The sequence below is a fragment of the Pagrus major genome, chromosome 19 (assembly GCF_040436345.1).
Source record: "Pagrus major chromosome 19, Pma_NU_1.0".
NCBI lineage: Eukaryota > Metazoa > Chordata > Actinopteri > Spariformes > Sparidae > Pagrus > Pagrus major.
In genome coordinates, this window is record NC_133233.1 from 2,817,774 (window position 1) to 2,841,487 (window position 23,714).

The 23,714-nt window shown below is 38.5% G+C and overlaps 1 protein-coding gene across 1 annotated transcript in view; it reads left to right on the forward strand.

The window, feature by feature from the left end:
• Window positions 1-23,714, forward strand: part of cubn (cubilin (intrinsic factor-cobalamin receptor)) — a 195,216-nt gene that overhangs the window by 73,402 nt on the left and 98,100 nt on the right. Inside the window, exons 19-25 of the mRNA XM_073488362.1 lie at window positions 6,754-6,929; window positions 9,401-9,566; window positions 13,127-13,352; window positions 16,497-16,627; window positions 17,869-18,058; window positions 18,958-19,118; window positions 21,679-21,860. Coding sequence (XP_073344463.1) covers window positions 6,754-6,929; window positions 9,401-9,566; window positions 13,127-13,352; window positions 16,497-16,627; window positions 17,869-18,058; window positions 18,958-19,118; window positions 21,679-21,860 — 1,232 coding nt within the window. The remainder of the gene's footprint in view (window positions 1-6,753; window positions 6,930-9,400; window positions 9,567-13,126; window positions 13,353-16,496; window positions 16,628-17,868; window positions 18,059-18,957; window positions 19,119-21,678; window positions 21,861-23,714) is intronic.

A 23,714-nucleotide genomic window follows, 5' to 3' on the forward strand; every position in this document is an offset into this window, starting at 1 on the left:
AGAGGGGAGGGGTGTGTGTGGGGGGGGGATGCTTTTTTCAAATCTTTCTCAGAACGTAGACCATAGCTTTAAAATCAATCCTGAAGCAGACAGGTAGCCAGTGCAGAGACTTTAAAACTGGTGTGATGTGTGCTCTCTTTCTGGTCTTAGTCAACACCAGAGCTGCAGAGTTTTGGAGTAGTTGTAACTGAGCTATGTAAAAGCATGCATTAGTGTCTCTGTACTGGCTTGGGAAAGGAATGGTTGCACTCTGGCAATGTTTTTTAGATGATAAAAAGCTGTCTTAGTTATGTTTCTGGTGTGTGGGTTAAAACTGAGGTCTGAATCAAAAAATAACACCAAGGTTTTTTACTTGGTCAGTTGGGTTTAATGCCAGGGCATTCCATTGTATATTAATCCTCTGTCTTTGAGCTTCAGAACCAATAAATAAGACCTCGGTTTTGTCCTGGTTGAGCTGAAGAACATTTTTTTCCCATCCATGACTTGATATCTAAAATACAGTTAAAAAGGGCATCGATTGGCCCTGGGTCATCAGAAGACATGGCGATATACAGCTGTGTGTCATCAGCATAACTGTGGAAGTTGATGCCGTGCTTCCTGATGATGTGCCCAAGTGGCAGCATGTATAGGTTAAAAAGTGTGGGACCTAAAATTGAGCCTTGGGGGACACCACAGGTAATTTGTAGCTCTTTGATGAGTATCCCTCCATACTCACGAAAAATGTTCTGTCAGTAAAAACAGTACCAGAGATTCCAACCTGGTTGTGAAGTCTGTCTAAAAGAATTGAGTGGTCTACTGTATCAAAGGCTGCACTTAAATCAAGTAGTACTAAAATAGGCGGTTTCGTCCTGTCCAAATTAAACCTGAGATCGGTTACAATTTTTACTAGTGCAGTCTCAGTGCAATGGTTTGTCCTAAAACCTGATTGGTACATTTCATAGATTTTGTGGGTGATCATAAAATCATTCAACTGATTAAAAACAAGTTTAAAAACAATTTTGCTTAAGATTAGATTAGATTGGATCAGCCCCAGCTCCAGTCATTTTAAATTTTACTGATTAACTAAATATGAATTAATACAATTTGACACACAAAACAAGTTATGACTAGTCTAAATTATTTTCAGGAGGAAAAAAACTCCTTTCCCCTCTGACAGCCAATGGGGGGGCAAGGAGGCAGGGGCAGGGGGCATTGCCCCCCTAATTGACCCCCTAACGCCGGGGCTGGATTGGATACTGGTCTGTAATTATTAAGTATAATAATAATAATAATAATAACTTTATTTGTATAGCACCTTTCAAAACACAGTTACAAAGTGCTTTACAGATCAAGTAAAACATAACACATAAAGTAAAACATAACACATAACACCGTCATCATAAACATTAAAAGTGAGATAAAACAATCAAGTTAAAATCAAAAACCATTATCATCAGTATATATCAAATGCAGTAAGAGAATAAGAGCAATAAAATAGAAAAATAAATAAATAAAATAAAACAATTACAATAAAAGCAATAAGGGGGCAAATGACAGAGCTACTCTAAAAAAGCCTTTCTGTAAAAGTATGTTTTAAGACCTGACTTAAAAGAGGACAGTGAGTTTGCTGACCTTAGCTCCATAGGCAAGGAGTTCCACAGCTGTGGGGCTCTAATAGAAAAAGCCCGATCACCTTTAGAAGCTAGGCGGGCTGTTGGAGCAGTTAGGAGGGTCAACCTAGAGGAGCGCAGGCAGCGACTGGGCTCGTAGGGTTCAAGTAGCTCTGAGATAAAAGAGGGGGCGTGGCCATGTAGGGCTTTAAAAGTAATGAGTAAAAGCTTAAAATCAATCCTAAATTTAACTGGCAGCCAATGCAGGGTAGCAAGGACAGGTGTTATGTGGTCTTGTCTCCTTGTATTGGTCAAGAGCCGCGCAGCTGAATTCTGGACAAGCTGGAGACGGGAGATGGCCTTTTGACTCAGTCCTGCATATAGTGAGTTGCAATAATCAAGCCTAGAGGAAACAAAAGCGTGGATAACTTTTTCAAGGTCTGCTTGGGAAAGAAAGGGTTTAACCTTAGCAATGTTTCTAATTTGCAGAAAACAGGATTGAATTACAGTAGTTATTTGTTGCTCAAAACACAGCTCTGAATCAAAGATCACACCCAAGTTTCGGGCAGAGCGTTTAATGTTAGAGGACAGGGGACCAAGGTTCTTTTTTAGGTTGCTGGTTTGGTTGGGGGCACCGAAGAGAATGAATTCTGTTTTGGATTCATTCAGCTGGAGGAAGTTTTGGGACATCCAACATTTAATGTCATGAAGACAGGCAAGTATTCTGGCGCAGTCATCGGTGTTGTTGCCAGAAAGCGGTAAATACAGTTGTGTGTCGTCAGCGTAGAAATGAAAATTAATTTTGTGATTCTTAATAATTTCACCCAGGGGAAGCATGTATATAGAAAAAAGCAGTGGACCAAGAATTGAAGTATGGAGGGATCTAAATTGTTTCTCTTCAGAAGGGGTTTGACTGTGGCAGTCTTAAGTGCTGTAGGAAAGACACCCATCTGAAGAGACTAATTTACAATGTTAAGTAAATCATCTTTAAAAGAGCTATAAAATGTTTTAATAAAGGAAGTGGGAATGGGATCTAAAATACAGGTTGCTGGTTTTAGTTGGAACCAGCAACCATTAGTTAGTTAGGAAGATACTTTGCCAAGCATCTCAGCATCAACCAGGACAAACTTCTCTAGTGTTTCCTCATGTAAAAACAAAGGTTCTGTAGTGATAAAATTGAGATTCTGATCTTTGGATAAAAGTGATCTAATGTCATTTATTTTATTTCTGAAGTGAGATCTGCAAAATATTCACATTTAGAAATGGACGACTCACTGCTAGACTTCATAAAAACAGAGTTAATAAGATGGTCAATTGCTGTGAATAGGATTTTGAGGTTATTCCGGTTGTCAGCTATCAGTTTTGAAAAATATGATTGTCTTGCATCTTTAATTGCTTTATTATAAGTGTTATTATAAGTGTCATGGAAAATTTGGTAGTTCACTGTTAATTTGTCTTTTCTTCAACTTCTTTTGGCTTTTCTACAGTTTCTCTTTAGTTGTCTAGTTTTTTCATTTCGCCAGGGAGGAGTTGGATTGGTAGTGGTCTTTTTCAAAGTGAGTGGAGCAACTGTGTCAAGGATTGACCTCATTTTACTGTTAAAACTATCTACTATAAAATCACATGAGGCGGGTAAAATGTCTGCAGGAGTGTCACGTAAAAGATTAATAAAATTTGCAGTCACTTCATTAGTAAGATAGCGTTTCCTGACAGTTTGCTCTGGGATATACTGTTGTATAAAATCACAGACATTAAAAAAGACACAGAAGTGTAGTCTGATGGCAAAAAGGTCCATTTTGGTCTCATCAGACCAAAGAACCTTCTTCAAGTTGACCTTGGAGTCTCCCAATTGGCTTTTGGTGAACTCTAGTGGAGATTTAATGAGCTTTCTTCAACAATGGCTTTCTCTTTGCCACTCTGCTATAAAGCTTTGACTGGTGGAGAACCTGGGCAACAGTTGTTGTATGCAGAGTCTCTGCTGAAGCCTGTCAGAGTAGTCATAGGTGTCTTGGTGGCTCCCTCACTAGTCTCCTTCTGCACGGTCACTCAGTTTGTGAGGACGGCCTGCTCGAGGCAGATTTACACATATGCCATATTCCTTCCACTTAATGATGGATTTAACTGAACTCAGGGGATGTTTAGTGACTTGGAAATGTTTTTGTATCCGACTTATACTTTTCAATAACCTTATCAATGAGTTGCTTGGAGTGTTCTTTTGTCTTCATGGTGTAATTGTAGCCAGGAATAGTGATTAACCAGTGACTGGACCTTCCAGACACAGGTGTCTTCATACTACAATCACTTCAGACACATTCACTGCTCAGGTGATCTCCCTTTCACTAATTGTGAGTCTACTAGCACCAAATGGCCGGACCTCTGCTGAATTAGGTCAGTCACTTTAAAGGGGTTGAATACTATGCAATCACTTATTTTACATGATATATTTTTAATTATTAACATTACTTTGTAGAAGTCTCTATTCACTTTGACATTAGTTTTTTTTTGTAAATGTTTTGTTTTGTATATTTTTTGTATATTCGATCAATCAATCAATCAATCAATCAATCAATCAATAAATCAGTCAATTAATCAAGCTATCTTTATTTGTATAGCACCAATTCACAACAAAAGTCATCTCATTAGACTCCAAATTGAGCAGGTCTAAACCATACTCCTTGATGCAATAAAATGGGAAAACATCCATACATAATACTTTTTATAGGCATTATAAATCATCTCTTATCTTGATAGGCTGATGGATCTCAGTGTTGAACTGTAATTCTACAGATCTCAAACAAAGTTATGTTGTGGTGAGGTACAGTCAGGTCCATAAATATTGGGACATCGACACAATTCTCTTCTTTTTGGCTCTATACACCACTACAATGGATTTGAAATGAAACGAATAAGATGTGCTAACTGCAGACTTTCAGCTTTAATTTGAGGGTATTTACATCCAAAACAGGTGACAGTGTAGGAATTGCAACAGTTTCTGTATGTGCCTCCCACTTTTTAGGGGACCAAAAATAATGGGGCAGTAATGGGGCCTACACCTGTCATGGACAGGTGTAGGCTATTCCCTCGTTATGTCATCATCAATTAAGCAGGTAAAATGTCTGGAATTGATTCCAGGTGTGACATTTGCATTTGGAATCTGTTGCTGTTACCTCTCAATATGAGATCCAAGGAGCTGTCACTGTCAGTGAAGCAAGCCATCATTAGACTGAAAAATCAAAACAAACCCATCAGAGAAATAGCAAAAACATTAGGTGTGGCCAAATCAACTGTTTGGAACATTCTTAAAAAGAAAGAATGCACCGGTGAGCTCAGCAACACCAAAAGACCTGGAAGACCACGGAAAACAACTGTGGTGGACGACAGAAGAATGCTTTCCCTGGTGAAGAAAAACCCCTTCACAACAGTTGGCCAGATCAACAACACTCTCCAGGAGGTAGGTATATGTGTTTCAAAGTCAACAATCAAAAGAAGACTTCACCAGAGTGAATACAGAAGGTTTACCACAAGATGTAAACCATTGGTGAACCTCAAAAACAGGAAGACCAGATTAGAATTTGCCAAACAACACCTAAAAAAGCCTTTACAGTTCTGGAAGAACATCCTATGGACAGATGAGACCAAGATCAACTTGTACCACAGTGATGGGAAGAGATGAGTGTGGAGAAGGAAAGGAACTGCTCATGATCCAAAACATACCACCTCATCAGTGAAGCATGGTGGTGGTAGTGTCATGGCGTGGGCATGTATGGCTGCCAATGGAACTGGTTCCCTTGTATTTATTGATGATGTAACCGCTGACAAAAGCAGCAGGATGAATTCTGAAGTGTTTCGAGCAATATTATCTGCTCATATTCAGCCAAATGCTTTGGAACTCATTGGACGGCGCTTCACAGTGCAGATGGACAATGACCCAAAGCATACTGCAAAAGCAACCAAAGGGTTTTTTAAGGCAAATAAGTGGAATGTTATGCAATGGCCAAGTCAATCACCTGACCTGAATCTGATTGAGCATGCATTTCACTTGCTGAAGACCAAACTGAAGGGAAAATGCCCCAAGAACAAGCAGGAACTGAAGACCGTTGCAGTAGAGGCCTGGCAGAGCATCACCAGAGATGAAACCCAGCGTCTGGTGATGTCTATGCCTTCTAGACTTCAGGCTGTAATTGACTGTTAAGGATTTGCAACCAAGTATTAAACATTGAAAGTTTGATTTATGATTGTTTAGTTTGTCGCATTACTTTTGGTCCGTTAAAAAGTGGGAATCATATATAGAAACTGTTTGGATGTAAATACCCTCAAATTAAAGCTGAAAGTCTGCAGTTAAAGCACATCTTGTTTGTTTAATTTCAAATCCATTGTAGTGGTTTATAGAGCCAAAAAGAAGAGAATTGTGTCGATGTCCCAATATTTATGGACCTGACTGTATATGCTATTAGAGGGGCATGCTTGTGCATACATGCTAGTGTGCAGTGCAGTTAAAGGGTAACTCCACCAATTTTACACATTAAAGTATGTTTACAGGTCAATGGGGAGTACTACTGCATGTGTGAAAAAAGTAGGTTTTGTGGCTCAAGTGGAAGCATCATGCAATCCGATAAAGTGCAAACATAATGTAGGCACAAGGTTTTGAAAACGACAAGAATGCATGGAAAAAGGTCGAATCTCTGGTGAAGCTGTAATGATTTTGATAATTTCTTTTTAAATTGTCCAACAGTTTCATAGGAGAGCACTGCTACATCAGTGGACTGTTTTATAAAACCTGGTGCCAACATTACCCACAATGCAACTTTTCCACTGGATGACAGCGCTGGAGGCAATTTATTAGATTACATCCAGCTTCCTCTGGAGCCAAAAAAGGCTTTCTTTCATCCACACTTACACTCATACATACTCCCCAGTACTTGTAAACAAACTTAAATGTGTACAATTGTTGGACCTCAAGGTTCTTGATTTTTTTTTTTCCTGCATACATTTTGAAACACAGTGCAAAGAACATTAGTTAGGGGTATGAGAAAACATTCTCAGAACCAAGAGTGGCTATTCAGTAGTATATTCAGTCTTCAGTGTTTTTAGACAACATAGTAATGTTTGACATGATCCATTCATATAATAGTCACTGACTAACCATTAACCCTCCCCCTTCCAGCTTGCGGAGGCACTTTCTCTGGGACTGGGCAGCTACGCTCTCCCTATCATCCCAATGCCTATCCCCACAACAAGGACTGTGAGTGGGTCATTAACCAGTCAGAGGGCTATGTGGTCACCCTCAACTTCCTGTCATTTGATGTCGAAGGAGGCTCCTGCCGTTATGACTTTGTTGAGGTAATGAAACCAATTAATAAGATAAAACGGCCAATACTACTTTTCTGCAAATTCCATACAGAATAGCAGAAACACAGTGTTTTTTTTCTTGTTCTTCTTCCTGTTCTTCTTGCTTCTTGTTCTTCTTTCTTCTTTTTCCCTTTTAATTGGAGGATGGTGACACTGGATAATGTATCTATCATAAACCTGGATACAAGGGCGACGCTCAGTCATGCTTCCAATTTGCAGCATTGTATCACAAAATCTATCTCACAAAGCTCTTGTTTAAACACCATTATAAGAAAGGAGTCTGTAAAACTGTTGAGAGGAGACAAAGGTCAATTATGACTCTTATTTTTGATGCACGAAGGTTTAATATTTATTAAACCTTCCTTGAGCTGAGAGACACAATTTTAAGATCTGTGATGTCATCACAATGTCAAGTATATGGGCAGAGCACAAACTGGTGGGAGGGGCCAGTCGGAGAAACACTACTGCGCATATTCCGTGATGATGATGCATTATCATCGATCCTACTGAGATTTTTGGTGTGATTTTTTAATCCAGCCCTCAATGGGTTGATGATTTTGGCTTCCATTGACCGTTGTCACATCTGGGGCACTTCCTCTGGATAAAATTGTAAAATGTAAGCCTGCCAATAATTTTAGCCTCGAACCACCTGTTAAAATGCACCAGAATACATGATATAACAAATACACTTATATATGAATACACAAAAATTGTCAGGGAGAACCCCCGAAAATCTCAGATAAAATTCTGCCACACACATTTTAAATAATTCCTATGCCCATGCAGGATGTAAAGTATGTGCCAGGTGAGAAATTTTCATTGGACTGAATGGGGGGCATTTTTGTGTTTACTATCTAGTTAGATTTTAAATCTATGCACAGGGTAGGGTCCACAGAAAGGAATTGGCCCAAGTTGAACCTGAAACAACAACAGGGTGGCAAGCGACTGACACTTGATTATCACATTTCAATGAAAATAAATTGGATATATTATTTGAAATGTTTGAGAAAATAGGCCTCTTTTGGTTTTGCTTAGAGATCTGTAGCACAAGAAAGTTGAAAGTTGAAAGAGAACTGCACTTTAGGCTGACTGGAGATGTGATTGCTTAGCTTAGATAAAAAAGAGATTGACCTCCATAGTGTATTACCACAAATCTTAAAACTGACGCCAACATCATTATGATGAGCAAGGTGGTTCATAATTTACATCTGTCAGTTAAACCCACATTAACAATTTTTTTGGCCTCTTGAGGATGGCAGAAACAAGCTGTAAAGATGACACTGAAATATTTGAATCATTAAAATTGATTGATTGATAAGTTTGACAAACTTGCTTGCAAAAACATCCAGCAGATACATCCTCTTATATTCACTTTCTCTGTTTTTTCCAACTCCAAAGGGAAATATCTGGCTCTTTAGCTGCGTAGTGTTCCACTATGTTCACCATCTAGTCTCTAATACCACTTTTACACCTTAATTAGTGTATATATGCAGGTTTATTTAAACATGGGTAAACATGCTTAAAAATAGAAGTGAGACATCTCACTTCCTTCTCATCCCTGCTGAGATTTTGCACATGCGCAGTACCAATCAGGCATCTGACAACAACGCTCAGTTATGAGTGACACAGAAGCTACTAACAGTGTTTTTAGATATCTTTTATTTCAGCCTTTCTTTCAAAATCAGCACCAACTGAACAATGATCAAGTGCTACTTAAAAGAGATGGGTAGAAAATTATTAACAAGCCAATGTCCTTAACTTCAACACACGTCATATAGGGTGACCAGATAAGAATGGGTGAAATTTGGGGCAGAGGAGTTCGGGGGTGGGGGTGGTCATGGTAAAAATAAAGAGTACATGAGAACACATGAGAGTCAAAATTCAGTGCTAAAATAATTTTCATTTTATTAAGCAGCAATAATCCACTGGTATTTCCCTCCCCAATCCTCCCAGTACCTGCAGTAATGTGTTAAGGTCCCAGGACACCAGGCTCCATGTCAGCGATGAATGGTTTAATTTTTTTTTCAAAATTCATCATCATACATCATAAAGTCACCCTCGAGATCACTGTTTATTCAATTACGGCACTACTGTACACAGCTAAAAACAGCCATAATTCAAGTAGGATACAAAGTGCTGTAGTCAATGCAGAGCTGACTGCAGGATGACACAGAAAAAGTGTTTCACAATGATCAGTATTTCATGATTATAAGACTATAACTAATCATAATAATCTTTCAGGACAATGACTGCTGAAGAGTCAATTGAGGTGGGAGTAAATGATGTTTTTAAACATTCACACTGAAGACAAAAAACAGATGTTAGCGGGTGTTAAATGTAAAAAGGATAATACTTTATTCTCTATGTGCGGTGGATGTATATTTTTTTGGTAGATAGATTTACGAAAGGAGCGGGGGGACAGTGGATCAGTTGTCATAATACATGTTTCCTCCATCTTCCAGGTAAGGGATGGCTCCACATCTAGCTCTCCTCTGCTGGGGACATTTTGTGGTGCTGCAATTCCCCCCAGGGTTCAGTCCACTCAGAGATCTATGTACGTCCACTTCAAGACTGACTCCTCTGTCAGCAACCATGGCTTTGAAGCAGCCTATGGCTCTGCCTTGGAGGGTGAGAGAAGTGCAAATAATTCAGTGTCATTATTATCATTATTAGCAAAGATTCACTCAAGACTCTGACTCTGAAAACATCTCTATATTTATGTTAAAATAGACCCTTTCACAAAGTTAACCATGTGTTAGAACGACTAACCTCTAATGGTATTTTTTTCCAAAAGTCACCAAGTTATGACATTACAAAACATGATTGGTCAGTTGTATTTATTGTCCTGGAGCAACATTATCTTTGATGTCCCAGGAACAACACCAACACAGCGATATCAGATTGCGTGCTGTTGTGCACACCTTTTATTGTTTGTCTTTTGAAATTGTTTAATGGGGGGAAAGGGGGAACACTTCCAGTGAACGATGGAGTAGCTGTGTATGCGGTAGCCTGTGCTCAAGATAATCCTTTTTAGTATATTTAATCACCCTAAGATAGTGGATTATCAGTATTCATGTGGCTTACGTTTTGGGGCTCCCATCTGGGTTTTAATGGGGCCGAAAACAAGGTCTGGTAAAGGTAATCAGACAGAGAAAAAAACTGACTAGAGTTTTCAATGAGGCTGCACCTGACGAGAAGCATATGGCTGCAAAGCAAACCAACTATTGGGCAACAGTGGATCCCAAGGCAGCGGTATCCCAACCTTCACTATCTTGATACTAGTAGCTATAGAAAATCAGGGTAAGGAGATGAGGAAGTTAATCCAAGATACCAGGTGCCCCATATAACTTTCCGCTTGGCCTTGGCTTTATCAAGGCTGTTGGAAGTGGACAGAGCCCACCACATTTTTAAACCCCGACCACAGGAGAGCGACCCCAGACAATTATTGCTAAAGTTCACAGGGACCAAGACAGGGAGCTGATTCTGTAACTGAGTCAAGAGAGAACAACCTTGTGTTATAACAGTGCCAGGATGTCTGTATTACTGGATTACACATCAAAGGTGATGAATCAGCAACAAGCCTTCAGTAATATCATCAAGACACTTCTTGAGGACAGAACAGTCTCAACTTCTCTACCAAGCTGCACGTGGAAAATAATACCACATTTAATTGACCGGAGGACGCCAAGCAGTTTGCTGGAGCAAGGTCTGATGTTAGCTAATGTCAGCTTTCTATGCACTATCACAGCTTAAGTTAGCTAACGTCAACTAAATTGGTAACTTCAGCGTTATTATGGATTATGTTCTCTCGGCCTCTCCCGGTCTTCTGCTGCCCCTGTCGGGATTACTCATCCTCTGCTCCAACATTGTGCTGTTGGAGCTGCAGTGTCAGGGCTTGTTAGGTAGAGGTGACAGGCCGACTGGTGCTGGGCCACTTTGCCTCTACTCTACCAATCGGCCTGTTGGCTCTACCCATCAAGCCCAGGGAAGCTGCAGCTGCAGATGTGACAGCCACAGTGTCTGTGTATTTGCCAGTGCAACGATGGCTGACAGTCTGCTACATCAGCTCCACAGCTGGCTGCTTGTTTTGAACAACCGCAAGAAAAACACAAGCACAGCCCACATACACTAGACAGCCACTGAACATGTTTGAAAACTGAAGACTGGGTGCTAGGGAGTTTCAGATGAACTCATGAAAGCCACTGGTCTGTGGTCAATGTGATTGTGGGACCACAGACACAGTGCAATTTATTTAGTTTTGTGTGAGTCAAAGTCGTCATAAATGTATGCACATTAAGTCTGTTTCTTTCTGCCGTTGTTCATCACATAGAACGTTAGCTATGTTAGCTAACATCAGCTAATGTGTGAAGGAGAGGTATCGCAGGTCCTTCCTTCCTGCTGCTGTCAGACTCAACAATCAGCACTGCTTCCAGTAGACCTCACTGTGCACTGTGCAATAAAAACTGTATACATAACTCATTTCTCTTTTTGGTTTGCAGTGCACTAACTGGGCAATTTTCATACTCATATTTATTATTTATTCATAACAATACACTGCCCACACTGTTTATAATTACACTGTTTATATTTGTACATATTATGTATATACATCTCTATTTCTGCTCTAGCTCTTCTTCTTACCTTTTTTATTATATTGTTTATTTTTTACTATTATTATTGCTTATTGTCATTTGGCTGCTGTGACGCACAAATTTCCCCGTTTGCGGGACTAATAAAGGAATTTCTGGTTCTGATTCTAATGTTAGCTGACATAAGCTAATGTCAGAACTTGTTCCGGCAGACTGCCAGACCAGAATAATGTGAACTTAAAATTAAATTAAATCCAGCACGGTTCAATATGAAAAAACAACAGCAGATAGAAACAGACTTATCATACCTACAGTTTGAAAGTTTCAGGTGAAGTTGTGGAAACTGTGCGCTAGGTGAGTGCTCATGTTGGAACTGTGTTGACTCTAACCGCAAAACTCAGCCAGAGGAGTTTCCTCATTAGTATGCTGATATGCAAATCACACTCTCCTTGCCCCTCCTATTAGACCCCTCCTCTCAAAGCTAAAACAGTGACAGAAAGTTGACACTGAAAATCAGTGACACTGAAAAAATACTGATATCATAAAAAATCCTGTCACTGAAAAAAGACAGACATAAAGAAACAAATTGACACTGGAAAAACATCAAAATATAATTTTAATGTATGTTTTATTTTTTCAATGTATTTTTTTTCAGTGCCAATTATTTGTTTCAGTGCCAGTGTTTCTTTTGTTAGTTCAGTTAGTTCACCAGATGCAGTGTTTGCTTTTAAATTGCATAGACATGAATCCAGGAAAGTGCCGAAGTAGATAAATTACCATTGCTGCAGTGGCGTCTCCCTCCAATATCTGCATGTTTGAATGCAAGCTCTCCTGTAAACAGTTTTCTCCTTTACCTTTACTTTCTTTGTAATGTTACATCACTTCAAAGTTGGAAATAAACTGAATATGAATTATACAAGCCTTGACTTGATGATAAGGGTGCCCCTGTCTGAGACACTATACACTTTACATAGACTCCCAGGGTGTGTTGAGGACCAAGATGTTTGCCAGAAATATGTTAAGTATATTAATTTTTATATTGTAATTATTGTTGATTGACTAATATTATTATCATTGTAACTTTGACCTTCTTTGAGTGACCTGTAGTTGGCATTTTGTTGATCAACATAATTCTGAATACCTACAGCAACCTTAGCAGTCCACTACCCTGTATGTGACATGATGTTGAAGTGATTTCTTTCACTGAATTCATTGCAAACAGTTTGATGAAAATGGCAACTAAGCTGTTGGTGCCAATATGCAGAACTTGTATATACTGTCTAAACTAGTGTGCAGTTTAGGGACTTGCTCTCATATTAGATGGAAACTATATCATTTGTAGTAAATGGGCTGAAACATGCAAATACACTGCCATAACCCTTTTTATCAAGTTCCTCAGGGCTCTGTTGTGGCTCTTGCCATTAATGTTGTTTATTTAAACTTAAACCTGCCTGATATCTTTCAGAAATGGTGCCTGCTGCTTCTAACAAAACAACTCCAGATTTTGTTTTAAATTCTTTTAAATGAGCATCTTAAAGCTACTTTCAAACTTTTAAAAGTCTACCAATCCTTAAAGTTGTCCTTTTGTTCCTGTACCAGGCTGTGGTGACACTCTGACCAGTCCATCAGGCACCATCACAAGCCCAGGCCACCCCACCAGCTACCCTCATGGTGCTAACTGTACGTGGTATATCAGCATGCCCCCAGGCAACCTAGTTCGGCTGTCGTTTGACTCCTTCAACCTGGAGTACCATGTTAACTGTAATTTTGATTACATTGAGGTGTACGACAATGGCACTGTGCACACTGGAACCAAGATTGGCAGGTAAATGAAACATTGACACATACCAACACGTTCTCACACCCAACTCGTGAAATACAGCAGCTTGTTCAGTGGGCATCAGCGTCATAATATTACACACTACCTATTAGTGGTGTCACAATCTTGAATGTAAGTCTTATATCAATCGAAACAACATCATGATCTCGACCTTCAAAATTAAAGGTGGAATCGAGTATTTAGCCACGCCCCCAGCTGTCACATCAAAAACACACACAGCATTTCGGCGAGTGGATTCACATTGGATATGGCATTGCGGTGAAAACACAGCTTTTCCCATTAATTTTAATGAGGGTAGTCCATTTTGGCTGTGGTTATGCGTGCCAAAAAAGTTGAGACGGGGTCAACTTTTAGAGAAACGCAGCCCAATGTCACGTTGCAGTGGCCAATCGCATAAGCTGGCGATCAGACTATGACTGAAGCCACAGTGGAGTGTAAATTAATGTACCATGTGTAGTACATTTACATTTAGGGCATTTAGCAGATGCTTTTGTCCAAAGCGACTTACAGTAATTCATCCATACATTCATACACTGATGGCGGTGGCTGCCATGCAGGGTGCCGACCAGCACATCAGGAGCAGTTTGGGGTTCAGTATCTTGTTCAGACCAAGGGAATCGAACCAGCGACCTTCCGATAACTGCCATTCACACATATTCACTCAGTTTGGCTATGTGTACCAGTTTAAAACACATTGTGGATGTCGATGATCACTGTAGGACCGGCATGTTTAACCTACTGTGGCAGAGGCATGACCGGAGATCATAAGCAGAGTAGAACGGGTCAGTAGCAGGATGTGTTATTTAGCATGGATAAATACTACAGAAGGAACACAACAGACATTTCTCTGTGAAGTGTTAAGTTTAACTTTCACTTCGATTAGGTCTTAGTTTGACCCTAGTTTAAAACACACAGTGATGATTTTACTGTTATTTTTAATCTGTCGATGAGGACAAACAATCACTAGTAGGACCAGCATGCTAGTAGCAGAACAACATAAAAGCTTTGTCTATTGGCAAACTGATCAGCGGGGGTTCCCAACACATCACACACGGACCCTGGAGTGACACTCCACACCAACCTGTGGTGTTTTTCCACACCACCGTCTGCTTGCTATGCGTGTGTAGCATACGCGTCCACAGGCAACATAAAATATGGCAGGACATCTCCACAGGCATCATAAAGAAGTATGCAAATCTTTCATGGGCGCAACTCACATACTCAGCTCTGCTGCTCATGCCACAAATGCATGTTCCTTACAAATGTGGCACCATTTAAAAGGGAAATAAACAGGCTTTCCAACGGTATAAGATTTATCGCCAAGAAGCATTGTTACAACAAAGAAATAATCTTGTTGTGAACTTGAATGACATCTGATGTGAAACATGCACACTGCAGTTACAAAAAAGAGTCACTAGATGGCAGGTACCCTAGTCTATGACTTCTCTTCTTTTGTTTACAGTTATTTTCCAATCAACTGGTGAAACAAGTTATTCTAACATTTATTTTGTTTATAAATTATTTGAATTTGATAATAAGGCCTTAGTGTCATACATTGCAAATGAATAATGGAGATTATATCACTTATGACACCATGTAGACCATCTTTTTGAAATAATAATTAAAAAATTAAATGAGTTATCATGGCATAAAACCAATGATCCAAGACAATACTAGTCTAAATGGTATAGCCGTCTGTGCTAAACGAAAAAACAAATAGATCAAAAATTGAGTTGAATCGAATCGTGACCTTAAAATCGAAAATCAAATCGAATCATGGATTTGGACAATCGTGACACCCCTACTACCTACCTCTCTAGTGTCAGTTTAGCACATAAAGAGCTCTGTGGTCATGCTGGCCCTAATACACAATACGCTACATTCTCTTAGTGTAGGTGCCATATGAGTAATTAAGTATTTCATGGTAATTTCAGTTCATGGTTTAGTACATTTTGGATTTGATATTAGCTTCATGATTTAATTGCATTTAAAAATGTTAATTTAAGTTGTAATTATTATTTTATTAATATTTGCACTATTATTGTTGCACACAAATGTTAATATTTCATTTTGTAATGTCATTATTATATTTTATGTGCTGGATAAAAATGAGAGCCTGTAGCTTTAAGGAGGACGCTGCGGTTTTGAGGCAAGGTATTTTAGGAGCTAAGCTAGGTGGATGACTTGTTAGCCGGAGGAGCTCACGGTTTTTCTGACCGTGTTCGGGCCATGTACGAATAGTGTTTGGATCATGTTGAACATCGTGTGGAACATGTATGCTTGTTCTTTTTTGTATTTTTGGCGAAATAAATATAAAAAAGAAACCACCGTTGAGGACACATTTTTTAAAGAACACCCGTCAGCCATAAGCTCCAGTGGATTCAGAAAGGTTTTATTGGAAAACCTACACTTAGAATTTAAAAATAAAGCTTGCTGACAAACAGATCACGTATTATGACATACTATGACTTTTGGACTGTTACTGACGTTAAATGGTCGCAGTTTGGTCAGGTTTAGGCACCAAACTACTTGGTTAGATTAGAAAAACATTATACTTGGGGTTAAAATAACTACTGTTGTATGTATATACAGTAAATGTGTATAGTATGTAGAGAATAGGCAATATAAAACTATAATTTGTCAGTCTATAGTATGTTCTACTAATAGTCCCTGATCCAGCTCAACTAATACTAGACTAACCCTTCTATTTCTATTTAAAAATTTTAAGAATGTTTTTGCTAAAGCAACACGCTTGTTAATTCTAGCTTGTTATCATGATTATTGTGCACTTGACACTGACAGAGTTCCTGTTTAAATCTTCATTGTAATCTGCTTTTGATGCTAAGCTTCCAATGTCTTATCATTCTTTTTTTTTCAACCTTCAACAAAATAAAATCTATATGTAAAGAAGACTACGACATGAAAGCATGAAAGACCAAAAATATAGCATAGTCCTCTCAGCCACTGGAGTGCACTGAATCAAGCTCTTGTGGCAGTCCATGGCAGACTTTTTAACTTAGTGTATATACATAAAATCTGTTAAAAATGAACATTAACATTATTACAGATAATTGCTTTCTATATGTTGTCCTTTGTGAGTAAAAAGATTTGGGTGCTTTGTGTGTGCAGGTTCTGTGGGCGTGCAGTGCCTCCATCCATCACCAGTACAGACAACCTACTGACTCTGCTGTTTGTGTCTGACTCAAGTATAGTCACTGAGGGATTCTCTGCCAGCTATGTGTCCATCAATGCCACCACAGGTACAGAATACATTGTCTAGGCCGTCTTTTTTTTCTGTCTTTAGTAAATATATTTGAGACTATTGATAAATTAGCCTTGAACAACAAGCCTACAATGCACAAACTTAGGTTCCACTAAAATATTTAGCTATTTAAAAGATTCTATGAAAACTGAATGACTTAGTTTACTTGCCACAACATTCACTGATCTGTGGGAGAGTGTTTAAATGATGTAACCTACTGCATTATTAAACTCCCTAGCCTTGTGTCTTGACACCTAGTCTTGGGCTCTATAAATAAAATTGATTTGATTTGATTCAACCCACAAAGCAACCTTACAAGACCAAACAGTAATGTGGTAGCAGGTAGTGTATTTGATAACTTATATGAGGAAAAACATACTGACGTAATATGTGGAAAAGTCACCCTGTCTGTCTTACCGACTCTTCATCACACTTCTGCATCTGTCCTGGGCAGCGAGAGCCAGGCAGCTCCCGCTATTTACTGGAAGTTATTATGTGATGTGATTTAAAGCAAAAAACATATCTTTATCACTTTCCATGATGCATGGTGGGTCAGAATCTCAACCACAACATAATATCACAGGTATCACATATGGTTATGAACAGTTTGCTTAGACAATTTTAGATTTACGGGAAGAAACAGGGTGGAAACGTGGGCAAAAAAATAAAAGATCTCAACGTTATGTGTACCGCCACGCCTCTTTTGGTTCTACAACACTGGCATGCTATATAAAATGACACACTGAGGCGACGTTATGCCAACACTGCTTGGTTCAGTATAAAAAAACAAAGGCGGTGTAGAGCCTTGCGGTGCTAATCTCTGTCTAAAAACGGTTAGTGTTGCTTTAGACTTAATTGGCATGACCTAATGATGTCAATGTATATAATTTTATTTAAGTTGTTTTCGCTACCAGATTTGAACTCCAGAATCCAGAGTACTCATCTGATCCATAGAGAAAAACTTTATTTTGTGTACATCCTTTTACTATTTCATTACGAGAACCATCTTTTTAAGCCACAGAAAGCACCATTCCACAATGTGATATATGTAATGTATAAGTGTGTAAAAGTAATCCAGTATATGTTTTTTTGTGACGTAAAAGAGGTTTTCTGGGACAGCAAAAATGTAAATCAACAAAAAGTAACCTCCAATATACACAATGTACATTTTTATTTGGACAATATGAAAACGTAGTAATCAGATTTTAAGGTTCTGCCGAAATATTTGTCTCTCATCAGACTGTGGTGAGACCTTCACCTCCCCCACAGGGTCCTTCAGTTCACCCAACTACCCTGACTACTATCCCAACAATAGAGACTGTGTCTTCAAGATCACTGTACAGATCAACATGCAGATTATGCTGAACTTCACCAGCTTTGAGTTGGAGGGCTCCTCTCCTTCTTGCAACTTGGACTTTGTGGAGATCAGGTAAGGAAAGAAGGTGATAGAGTTGGGCTGACTTTGAAGATGTGGAATCTTTTTAATTCTTTGACATTGCCAGTTTCTAAACTAACAGCCTGCCAAGCAGAAAGTGGCTGTATGGTTTCACTTGTCTCATCAGTCTGTTGAATTGAAAAAATGGAATGCCTTGCTTCTTCTGTGTGCAGGCGCTTAAGATTAAGCAAAAAAGCAAGGTGTGTATAGTCTTCCTATATCAGAGCATATCACACGCTGTAACGTAGTGCACATAGCTATGTGACCATGTGCATCAGAGCATCAACTCCAATTTTAAGTGTTTATTACTCAGATTTTATATCTGAAAGTTGAATTTTTTCCTATTCCAAGAAGATAATGCTGACTTCAGTTTATAGTTTATGAGCTTGTCTCACATTGAGGGCAGTTTCCACTGAAAGAGAAAAGAAAAATGGAAAGGTTTTAAATTTAAAAAATGTAAATGTGTCTTAACCACTAGGCTACCAAACACCCAAAGTGGTATCCTCTTTAAGCTGCCTGTAGACAGAAGACACATGAAGAATAGAAAACACGTTTATTGTGTTTCCCCTTTTCATCCAGACATGTTTAACCTTCTGCTTTTGTTTTTTTCTCTCACTGCAACGTCTACAGCAAGTTGTTGCACCTTACTTATCTCCCTATTGTTTATGAGATCACACATGAGGGGCATCTTGTACAAGCTCAGCTTCAGTCTGCAGAGCTACAAAGCCATGCCCCTGCTGCTGCTGCTGCTGCACAGAGTGGTGTTCAAAATGCAATAAATTCAGCACTGCATTTCTTTGGCTCCTCCTTGGGATGAACCCGTTCTTGAGATTTGCAAAGGACATAAATCCAGTGAATCCTCTGACATTTTAAACTCCAACTGTCTTTTGCAGGGATGGTGGCTATGAGACATCCCCCTTGATCGGTAAGTTCTGTGCCAATCAGAGGCCTCCAGTCTTGGTATCCCATAGCAACCGTCTTTGGGTGCGATTCCGCTCTGATGCCACTGTCACACGTCTTGGATTCACTGCCCACTGGGATGGCACACAGACTGGTAAGTGGTTAAATTTTTTGAAATGTTAGAGTTTGTTCATTTAGCCAGGTTTAGCAAAGAAGGAGCACAGTGTTGAATTGTTAACAGGACTTTGAGAGACCTTGGATTGTATACTTCTGGAAGTATAGAAGAGTAGAAAACCCCTGCATTTCCCACTATTTCAACATACATACAATGTCTTTTTTCATATTATTTTCAAGTTTATACATCTCAGTCATCTTAAATGCATGTTTGACGCTCTCATGTCACATTTTCACTGTTGGGTAGATATCAAAGACCCTTGCAAAGCAACACTGTACATAAAACAAGCACAGCAGAAATGTCAGATGGGTCAGACCACAGTGTTTAATCATATATCTAACATTATACAGTAATTACGGCTGAAAATTACAACAGAAAAAGACAAAAACAAAACTAAATTCTGAATCTCAATTTTGTAAATCAACTGCCAGTTGTCTACCAAAAAGTGACTGATACTGGGATGTCAGTGATTCGGTCTGTACTCTCAAATGTTACAACATGGAAATTACCTATTTGCTATATAACATAAAAGCCACTAGTCTTGGATACCCCTATGGTATATAAAACATGATAAAGTTTGTGCCCTGTGGGGTGCCCTTCTAGTGGAAATACATGGTGAAGGGCCCTTTGGAAAAGGTGATAACATGGTGAAGCACCGCTGCAGCCCATTACAGAAGAGGGGTTCAAAAGCAAATGTGAATATAAATGTATAAATCCCTTTTTTGATCCCAAATGTTTATAAAACAAGCTCTGTACTCTCCATGACTCCACGGGGCTCTGCAGTGCAAGCTTTCCACTTAAATAAGATGTGTGTGAAGTGTAATTGTAATGAGGGGCATATGTGCAAATAGAAAATTCAGCCCAAGCAACCACTACTTTTTTCACACAACAACAATCGAAGAAGAAGAACCAATGATGTCTGTTGAAAAAGTCAGGTCATGTACTTGTAAGTGTGTAGGTTCTCCAGGCGCCACAGATGAACAGACAAAAACACCCCTTGAACTCTGAGCTTGAGTCTTCAGCTAGACAGAAAATGTGTTTGGGTCAAACTGATTGTTTACCAACTCACAAGCTGAACTGACTACAATGACTACAACAGGGTGTCTACAGATATAAATAAGTTAAATTTAAGACTTTTTAAGACCTTTTTAATGCCACTTTATAATAAATATTTCTTATATTATATTTTTTAATCTAATTAATTACAAGCTTTGTGATTAATTAATTGTGATTAATCGCACATACCAATATTTTCCGTAAGGACCCAAGGCCACCCTGTACAATGGAGCACATCTTGTCATGCTGTTACCATACTTATCTCTCTCTCCACAGCACTTGTAACTAGTTACAATCACTGGCTAACTACTCAGCACCATTGGAAGAACTGTTACATAACGTTACTGGTCCATCCATCCCCTCAGTCACAAAACGACTTGCCAGCAGGAAATCGCAAGAGGAGAGCTAGATAGCTCCATTAGCTCTTACCCACCTATTAACAGCTATGGAGCTAATAGCTTACGGCAGGGCTAACGTTAAAAAGACTGCAGGACAGAGAGTTTCTGAGGTTTGGAGGTAAAAATAGCCTACATTGAGTTTGGAGTTAGACCATTTATATAATTTTACCCAACCCCCGGTCAGAGACAAAAGACCTCAGTACAGGGGCAGAAAACATTTTAGATAAAGTTGAAGTTTAAACCACTTGGAATAGCAACTTCATTACTTTATAATAAATCTCTTACTTGACTGATTATTTTATATAGACTCAGTCAAGTTTTTTATGAAGATGCCAAGTTACAGACAGGTGACATTTAGAAACATGAAACTTTATGTTTTCCTTAAATCCATCACCCTTCTGTAGGATAGTACTGCCATCACAAAACATAATTTAGGTTGCAGGTAGCACAGTAACATCTGATTTAATGTTATGGAATTCAAATAATAAAATTACTGCCTTTTTTTTGAAAATGTTATTATGCATAACTTTAGGCCTTAATATAATTTAAACAAGTGAGTTACATAAAAATGAACCCCTGTCCAGTCGTCATGAGTGGGTAAATTACCTATAGATACAAAAATCGTTTTTTGTACTATGCTGTAAGCATGTTTAATTCTGCTGTAAAGGTAAGCATTTTAACATGGGCTTTTAAGGAGATTGACTCACTTTTTGGGCCTCAAGTGGCCATTTGAGGAACTGCAGTTATATTTATACTTGTTGGCTTCATTTTTGAGCTCTGGAGGTTGCCACTTCTTTAAATGCTTTTTTTGCAAACATATTTTTAATAAATTTGTCAAATCAAAACAGAATCACTTGTGTTTTCAGTTGGATTTTACAGAATAAACCTACATGTTTTCATGGATACATCGTTTTGTATAAAGTTACAACAATCATGCACTACCTCTATACCACTTTAGTCTTGCAAGCCAGTTTGGTTTGTTGCATTCAGTTGTGTCGCCTTATTTATTCTTCTAGTCAGACACACACCGACACACACACACACAAAATACACCAGCCCATGTGATTTTATTTCTTTTCTCCAAGGTTGTGGAGGGACGTTGACTACTGCATCTGGGTCATTTTCCTCTCCTAACTACCCGCTACCCTACCACCCTAATGCTGAGTGCTACTGGACCATCAGAACCAGCCAGGGCAGCCAGCTCCTCCTCTCTTTCTCCGATTTTCATCTGGAGTCCAGCTCTGCCTGCTCTTATGATTACCTGGCCGTAAGTACATGTACCACATGTGGCTGTATTATGCTGTAGTTTAACCATGATTAGTTTCTTGGCTGAACATTTGACTGTACCAAATACAATCTTGAGGTACAAGAGACATTTGGAGATCACTGGGATACAGAGCTGCAAAGTCTCACGCATTGACCGTGAGGGTCACGCAACTGAGCATCTTCTCACTGTCACACGCTAATCCTTCAATGTCACACGGTGAGAATCATAAACTGCCCCTTATTTTTTTTCCCTCTAATATATTTCCTCACCTGCTGCTTGCCGTACTTAGGGCCCTAATCTGCCTCTGATTGGCTTACCCAGATATTAACCCTAACCACTCATCAGTCCCCATGCCTAAATCTAACCAACCTAACGAAAGGCAACGAGTACCAACCAATCAGAGGCAAGGTCAAGTCATGCCGTCACATCTCAGGAGGAAGAAAACAAACTTTAACCGACAGGCTGCAAACATTCAACAAAGATTGTGATCTGAATAAGGAGAGTCTTTCAACTGAAGCGGAAGGTCAAACAGTAGGTAACCATCTCGTTTTGATATGAATTATGTTATTTTTCTAGATTAATAAAATACATTCTTAAATAGTCAATTCAGTTCAATAGACAATTTACAGACCATGGTAAATGATATCGATCCAGATATTAATTTCTTCTGTAACATAAATCATAGTAGCTGCTACTTCACAGAGGAACAATATATCAAACCATTAAGACGGATAACAGATTATCAATAACCCACTTCAACATCAGAAGCCTGTATGCAAACTTCAACAACATCAATGAATACTGAAGTCAGTTTACACAAACAACCCTGACAGTGGAAGAAACTTTGAATTAGACGGATATGAATTCAGTTATATATATAGAAAAAATAAGAGTGGAGGAGGAGTGGCTATGAATGTAGACAAAAACCTGAAATTATATAGTGTTAGAATGTACAACAACTGTGTTGGACAACTTATAGAAAGTATAACAATTGAAATCTGCATAGAGAAAAACAAAACTATAATATTTAGTTGTATATACAGGGCACTAGGATCTAGTATTGAATCTTTCAGTGACTGAATGGAGGAAATGTTTTCAGAAATAAGTCGGAAAGTACTTTTCATTTGTGGGGATTTCAATATTGATCTGTTGAATCCAAATAAACAAAAAATGACTCAAGAATTCATCAACACAATGTACAGTTTGAGCCTATTTCCAAAATTTACCAGACCCAGTAGAGTAACATCCCACTGTGCCACTTTAATAGATAACATATTCACTAATGACATAGACAACCATACAATGAGCAGACTATAAATTAATGATATCAGTGACCATCAGTTTTTACAGTCTATGACATTAAATACAAAAAAAGAAGAAAAAAAGGAAACCAGTATACAGACAAATGAGGACAAATGAATCAATGAACACACGCATATGAAACATTCTTAAGAATATTCAGATCATTGTATGATTCAAATTGTCCCATAAAACAATATAGCAGAAAACATAAATATAGAGATTATCCATGGATACACAAGGGGATTAGAAAACCAAAGAAAAATACAAAGACAATATACAAAGATTTCATAAGAGAGAGAACTAAAAAAGCAGATAAATACAAAAAATATGAGAATAAGTTAACTAATATTATAAAGAGATGTAGGAAGGACTACTACACTAAAATATTAGATAATAATAAAAAAATGTTAAAGGAAGATGGAATATATTAAATAGTATTATTAGAAATGGTTCTAAATACATAAGTTATCCTCAGTATTTTAGTTATAATGATGATGAATATTATAATATGGAAAAGTAGTAAAAACTTCAAACACACAATGGTGAAATATG